The 7,425-nt window shown below is 47.0% G+C and overlaps 1 protein-coding gene across 1 annotated transcript in view; it reads right to left on the reverse strand.

Moving 5' to 3' along the window:
• LOC137570982 (large ribosomal subunit protein P2-like) overlaps positions 1-5,365 on the reverse strand; it is an 18,200-nt gene extending 12,835 nt beyond the window's left edge. Inside the window, exons 1-2 of the mRNA XM_068279679.1 lie at positions 5,258-5,365; positions 958-1,081 (exon numbers count right to left, since the gene is read on the reverse strand). Coding sequence (XP_068135780.1) covers positions 958-1,080 — 123 coding nt within the window. The 5' untranslated portion in view covers position 1,081; positions 5,258-5,365. The remainder of the gene's footprint in view (positions 1-957; positions 1,082-5,257) is intronic.
• Between the last annotated feature and the right edge of the window lie 2,060 nt (positions 5,366-7,425).

Genomic DNA, 7,425 nt, shown 5'->3' on the forward strand with positions numbered 1-7,425 from the left:
ATTCGTTTACCGAACGAATCGAAGGCTAAAACGAAGGCAAAAACGAAACGTGTATTCCCAGCATTAATCCTTTCATCAAATGAGCCTGACACCTGGATAATTAAACTCTGTATTATAAGCTTAAAGTTATCTGTGCACTGTTTTTGTAAAATGTATGTAAAGATAACGCATTTTGTGGGTGCTTGCCCACTTTCTCAGGTCAGTGAAAAAACAAGTGCCTTAACTGCTATGGCTATATAGCAAGCATGAGTGCCTTCTAAGTGCATCAGATTGACCCAATTGCAAGGTGCTTGCATTAGTCAGAAAGAATTACAAACTCACGGATCAAGTCTAGTTTGGAGACAAACTCAACTTCCTTCCTCCCCCATCTCTGTTTACTATTGATGGCAATTGATATGGTACCAGCCAAGAATTTTTTTTTTTTTTTTTTTACTTGCCATATTCCTTAACCTCCCTAGCGTTCAATTTTCCCAGGATTCCTGCGTAAAAAGTGATCCAATTAATTTTAATTACCTTTTTTCCCCCAGTAACTTGCCAAAATATGCCAAACAAGGGTCTAGTATACAGTGCAGGAGAGTACTGACGTGTATGCACATCAATACTGTTCACAGCATGTTTTGTATTGACGTGTATAACCATCAATACCGCTAGAGAGGTAAAGGGACATATAATGTATCATAAATATCTGAAGTTTCCCTGCATTGGGAACCTCTACTTCGGATGTGTACCAAGATGCATGCTGGGAGATTTACACCTGGTCCAGCCTGCCTTTGCCTCTATGCAGGTCTGTAATAGAAGAGGCTCAGTTTTCTTTGATAATCTTCATTATTGACCAAACTAGCACCCATGATTCTGGGACAGAGAAAGCCTTCATTACACTGGTAATCCAGGATACTGTGTAGAGAGGAGGCTGAGCGTATGCTGTAGGTCTGCTTTACAGACATCAGATGCAATTACCTTGTCGGCACGCTCCTTGTCCAGCTCAATGCCTACGCTGTCTAGTACCTTCTTCAGGTCAGCGATGGAAGGATTGTCATTGCCGCCAAGCACGCACAGCAGATAGGAGGATACGTAACGCATCCTGTGTGGGAGAGAGAAGAGGAAATTAAAGAACAAGCGTGGGATTTTATATAAGGCATCACGATTGCTTTAATAGCGAGAAAGGCACGCCAACTTCACAAATGGAAAAAGTGGTAAGTGAATTTCAAAGCATATTATAAACAAGGGAAAACCGGTAAAGGAGAGTGCATTGCAGAAACAGATGTGAAGCAGCTAGGGGGATGCCTTTAATACTTTGTGGAATTCAACTTCATGCGATGGTCAGTTAGCCCCGTAGCTGCATTACATTAAAGAGGCAATGTAGTGAGATAGAATGCAGTAAATTGTATATTTAATGTAGCCCCGCCCTCTCCGTGACCATTAGCCTAGGCCAGTGATGGCTAACCTTGGCACTCCAGCTGTGCCAAGACTACAAATCCCATCATGCATCTGCCTCCCCGAGTTATGCTTAGAGCTGTCAAAGTATTGCAATGCCTCATGGGACTTGTAGTTCCGCCACAGCTGGAGTGCCAAGGTTAGCCATCACTGGCCTAGGCTGATTAGCAATGCGGAATCCCCCCACCTACCGCATTCTGACAGACCAGGTTTATTTTGTACTGGCTTTGGAACCCTCATTAAACAAACATTCCGCAGAGATCACCTGACAGGGCTAAGGGTGTCACCACCTGTAATACATTTCAGATTGCAAATCAGGGAGAGGAAAGACTTTACAATGGGCAAACACTGACTAAATTTATAAATGGATTTAGCAAAAATATAAGCAATTTTATTAACCGCATTATTTTCACTACAGTTCCTCTTTATACTTGAGGTGTAAATGGCAGAGCCTGTCATGACAAGCTGTCTAAATGATGGAGGGGGGTGCAGGGTTAAATACTTCCCTGCCCTGGCTTTATTCCTCCAGGGCAGGTGAACCTCCCCTCCGAGTTGGGCCCTGGTGTTTTGCTTTTGTTAAAGTGGACCTGAACTCTTGCACAGGACACAAGGAAAACATAACAGAAATGCACCCTGTATGTATTTCAAGAGTTTAGCCTGTGTAATTCCCCCTCATTTGTGTCTAATCACTAGTTGTAATTTGATCTCCCCCGTGCTACATGACTGCCTATGGCAGATAAGCCCATTTTAAAGTACAGGCTGTAAACAATGTGTCTGCTTCCATGAATCAGGAAGTAGAAACTGTGCAGATTTATTTTAGGATGTGTATCAGATGTAACAAAGAAATTGTTTTGTTTTGCTTTTAGGTTATTTCGCTGTTGTGTATCTTTTAGAGCAGAGAGGAGTTCTGAGCAGGGCTGTGGAGTTGGAGTCAAGGAGTCGGAGCAATTTTGTGTACCCGGAGTCGGTGATTTCATAAACTAAGGTGTCAAGAGTCAGATTCAGATGATTTTGTACAAAATCCACAGCCCTGGTAAGTATAAGGGCTCGTTCCCACTGTTGCGACGCGATTTCGGCCGCATTCCGACGCTTGTAAAAACGCATGCGGATGCGTTTCCACATGCGTTTTTACCCGCGATTTCGCATGCGATTTCGCATGGCAGGGTGCCATGCGAAATTAACCATGACACTGCCAGGGCTAAATAAAATTGAAAAAGGTGCGAAATCGCACGCGAAATCGCGGGTAAAAACGCATGTAACAAACGCATGCGTTTTTACTATTAAATACATTAGCGGCGATTCGCACGGATTCCCGACGCAGGCGAAATCGTTGGCTCTTTTGTGCGTTTTTTTCACGCTGAAAAAAACGCACCTCAACAACGCTACAGTGGAAACAGGCCCATCCACTTGTATTACATGTGCGGATCTGCATGCGTTGGACGCATGCAGATTCGCGATAGTGGAAACGAGCCCTCAGACTAAGGAGTCTGAGTCATTTTGGGTCCCCGGAGTCAAAGTTGGAGTCCAAGGTTTCATAAACTGAGGAGTCCGAGTTGGAAGATTTTTGTACAGACTCCACAGCCCTGGTTCTGAGTTCAATTTAAAGTGGCCAGCGCAACTCTGGCTACAGCTACCTGTGTGGGTAGGCAGGTTACCAAAGATCTTCGGCAGACAGGGACGGATCTAGGGGGGGGGGGGGGGGCAAGCGGGTCTCTTGCCCCAGGCGCAGTTTGTTGAATTCTTAAAAAGGCGGCAAAATTTGGATGGGGAATTGCAGTTTAGGCGCCAAAACCTGACCTTGCCCCAGGCGCAACTTGGTCTAGATCCGTCCCTGTCGGCAGACTTCGGAAACATAGCTAACACCGTACTGCCCCAAAGACATCACAACAGGTAGGTATTTATCCCCCTGACCCTCCCCATCCGTCCTTATGGTGACTAATCTTCAGCTCAAGTACTCTTTAGGTGAACCTGAAGACAGGAAACTCACTCAAGTTAGATACTTGCCTATGTAGTGGGATGGTTTTGGATACTTTAAAGGGGAACTGAAGAGAGAGGTATATGGAGGCTGTCATGTTTATTTCCTTTTAGACAATACCAGTTACCTGGCAGCCCTGCTGATCCTCTGCCTCTAATACTATTAGCCATAGCCCCTGAACAAGCATGCAGCAGATCAGGTGTTTCAGTGGTTCAGACTTATAAGTCTGATCTGACAAGACTAGCTGCATGCTTGTTTCTGGTTTTACTCAGATAAGACTGCAGAGAAATAGACCAGCAGGGCTGCCAGGCAACTGGTATTGATTACAAGGAAATAAACATGACAGCCTCCATATACCTCTCTCTTCAGTTCCCCTTTAAAGCCTTTCCCAACCTTGGTCCATCCCACCATTCCAGCACCATCCCCAGTTATATGACCTGTTAGATCAAATACCTCTTCAGCAAAACTTCAGGCAGCCTTCAGAAGTACTCACACCCATGAGTATTTCAAAACAAAAGCACATTTGTGCTAGGCACATGCAAATCTGGACTTGCGCATACTCAGTACGGATTCTCGCGTTTTCAAAAGCACTCAGGGATGCGAGTAGTTCCAAAGGCTGCCCAAGGAGTGCCTAAGACACAGCTGGTCACATAACAACAATGGTGGATGGCAGTGGAATACCAGGATGAAGAGAGCACTGGGGAGGCTCTATAATAACCAGAAACGGTACTTATCCGTTAGCCGGGCGCATCCGGCAGGTGGCGCTGTTGTAGCGAATTTCATTCATGCTTAGTTAATGTAGTGCTGTGTGAATGGAAGCGCCGCAGGTGGCGCTAATTGCATTGATACGGCACATAATAACAGTGTTAATGGGAACTAATATGTATTTCAAGTGGCCGGAACGGTTACTTAATGCAATTAAAATGAAGGCGGCGGCAATGTAACAGATGAAGCCGCCGCCTTCGTCTGTTCTTCGTCTTCTTCTCCCACTTTGCCCTCCTCTGGCTTCTATACAATGCTGGCAGCCTGCGGGGACATGCGTCTCCCCCCAGAGTCGTTCGTCGCGGAAGGGAATCCTGTTTGTTTTCTTGCGACGAACGACTCTGGGGGGAGACGCATTTCCCCCCCCCAGCATTGTATAGAAGCCAGAGGAGGGCAAAGGGGGAGAAGAAGACGAAGAACAGACGAAGGCGGCGGCTTCATCTGTTAAATTGCCGCCGCCTTTATTTTAATTGCATTAAGTAACAGTTCCGGCCACTTGAAATACATATTAGTTCCCATTAACACCGTTATTGTTATGTGCCGTATCAATGTAATTAGCGCCACCTGCGGCGCTTCCATTCACACAGCACTACATTAACTAAGCATGAATGAAATTCGCTACAACAGCGCCACCTGCCGGATGCGCCCGGCTAACGGATAAGTACCCCAGAAACCTCTCTACATCTCTACATAGGCATGTATCTGAAGTGAGCTTCCTTGCTTCAGGTCTGACTCTATGCTTGGACAGGAGCAGATCAGAGTCCACCAATCATCTGGCACTTCACAACTTTCTGATCAACCTCCTGAGCTTTGCAGGAATATTCCCAGACCAGAGCAAGCAAAACTGGTGCAGCTGCTGAGAACCACCAATCAGGACTGCGCTATTGAATGAAACAAGGCTTCTGGTTGGATAATCAGGACAAGCACTCCATGGTTCTGGTGAATGAGGCAACTCCCCTCCCCCACCAGAACACACGAGGCGCCCATCCTCCCCCTGCAGGAGGAATAGCAGTGCGAACCCTCTACAGACCGAGCCCCGGGAGCGCCGCACACTCCGCACGCAGCAGCCCCGGCCGCGCCACTTACTTCACAGGCGGGTAATAGAACTCCGGAGCGGAGAGAGAGCAGCGCGTGTCACCACTATGGAGTGCCGGGGAAAGAGGGAGGAGCCCGCCTACCCCGGGCGGTTATGGGTAGGAGAGCTGTCTATAGCAACGCCTGACATGTGAGGGCCAGACTGGCCGGATTCTGACTGAAAGGAAGTCTCAGTATGGCTGACTGTATGAGTCTTCCTTCCTGAGAAGGGGACTCGCCTTAGTAATGAGACGGGATAGGGGGTCAGGTATTATTACTGGGGACACTGCTCTGCTCAGGACAGGCACTGCAGAGGACAGCCCCCCTTTCAGGCCCAGCACTGTCAGGCATTGCAGTAAACAGCCTCCCTAGCAGGACCTTTGATGTTAGGCATTGCGGTAGACAGTGATATTCTGAGGACCTATGCTGTCAGGCATTGCAGTAAACCGCAAAGAGAGGCTCCCTCGCAGGACCTGCGATGTCAGGCATTGCGGTAGACAGTCATATTCTGAGGACCTATGCTGTCAGGCATTGCAATACACAGCTCTAATTTTGGGACCCATGCAGTACTACTGCGTCTGCACAGTCCGCCCTGGCCCACGTGGCGATGATTGACAGCGCCGCTCGCGCAGGCGCAGTACAGAGCGACCTCTGGGTCGCTCTGATGTCATCGCCGGGGCCCGGGACGGACCTGCGGCGAACGGCTGCGGGCAGAGCTGCGGCGAGGGACGTCCTTGGAGCTGGAGGAAGCCCCTGGTAAGTACCACTTATTTTACCTGTTTTCCCCTGATGACTCCTTTAACCACCGGTTCCCATTGGCTTAGATGTAGATGCCCACCTCGCCATCGCACTTACGTAGTCTAGAGTGTTCTGTGCAGGTGCAGTAGTTCTTCACCTGCGCAGATCATTCCAGATTATGCGAGCGCAATTGTGAGTGACACGGACACGTGCTTGCGCAGGCGATGACGACCTGGCAAGATGGGCATCTGCAACGGAGGGGATCCTGTTGCATCCATGGTCACAGCCACGGCTTCTGTTCACAACATGGAAAACGAAATACACCTTTATTTCTAAATACAATAATGTAATTGTACTAGTAACATAACCTAAATGTTGTGATAACCAGGACAAATGGGCAAACAACATGTGTGAGTTTTATCTACAATAGCATTGTTTAATGAAGACATTGGCTATCATTCATAAAGCATTTCCGCATGCGGAAATGCTTAATACCGGTGACTTTACCGACCACTCTGCAAAATCCCCATTCATAAAGGCTCTTTCCGCATGAAAAGCTGACAGAGCGATACATTTCCGCCTTGTGCGGAGTTTTTCTAGATTTATCTAGAAAAAGTAACAAACACGTCCATTCATAAAGATTAGAGCAAGCGGTATGCAGAAGGAAAATACCGCTTGCTCAACAGTAGCGATAGGCGGGCGGAATACGTGTAAATGAATGGGACGGACCTCCCAAGCAGCATCAGACAGAGCAGTGCACGGAAGGAATCGGGCAGCTTTTATGTTTCCGCATGTCTTCCGCCACACTACCGCCAGCTTCCTCCAGAAAACCTCCGCACTTCTACCGCAACAGGCAACTTCTTTATGAATGACCACCCAGAAGTCTTAATTACCGGTTGCGGAGAAGAACGGTGTTTTCCCGCACTACCGACAGCCTCTTTATGAATGATACCCATTGTCATTCTTCAATTTCACCCCTTTAACCACTTCACCACTGAGGGGTTTTACCCCTTGAGCACCAGAGCAATTTTCACCTTCCAGCGCTCCTTCCATTCATTCATCTATAACTTTATCATTACTTATCACAATGAAATGAACTATATCTTGTTTTTTTTCGCCACCAATTAAGCTTTCTTTAGGTGGGACATTATGCCAAGAATTATTTTATTCTAAATGTGTTTTAATGGGAAAATAGGAAAAATGTGGGAAAAAATTCATTATTTTTCAGTTTTTGGCCTTCATAGTTTTTAAATAATGCATGCTACTGTAATTAAAACCCATGAAATGTATTTGCCCTTTTGTCCCGGTTATAAGACCGTTTAAAGAGACACTGAAGCGAGACTAAATCTCGCTTCAGGTCTTATATATAGCAGGGGCACGTGTGCCCCTGCTAAAACGCCGCTATCCCGCGGCTTAACGGGGGTCCCTTCACCCCCAACCCA

This window comes from Hyperolius riggenbachi, chromosome 4 (assembly GCF_040937935.1).
Source record: "Hyperolius riggenbachi isolate aHypRig1 chromosome 4, aHypRig1.pri, whole genome shotgun sequence".
Taxonomy (NCBI): Eukaryota; Metazoa; Chordata; class Amphibia; order Anura; family Hyperoliidae; genus Hyperolius; species Hyperolius riggenbachi.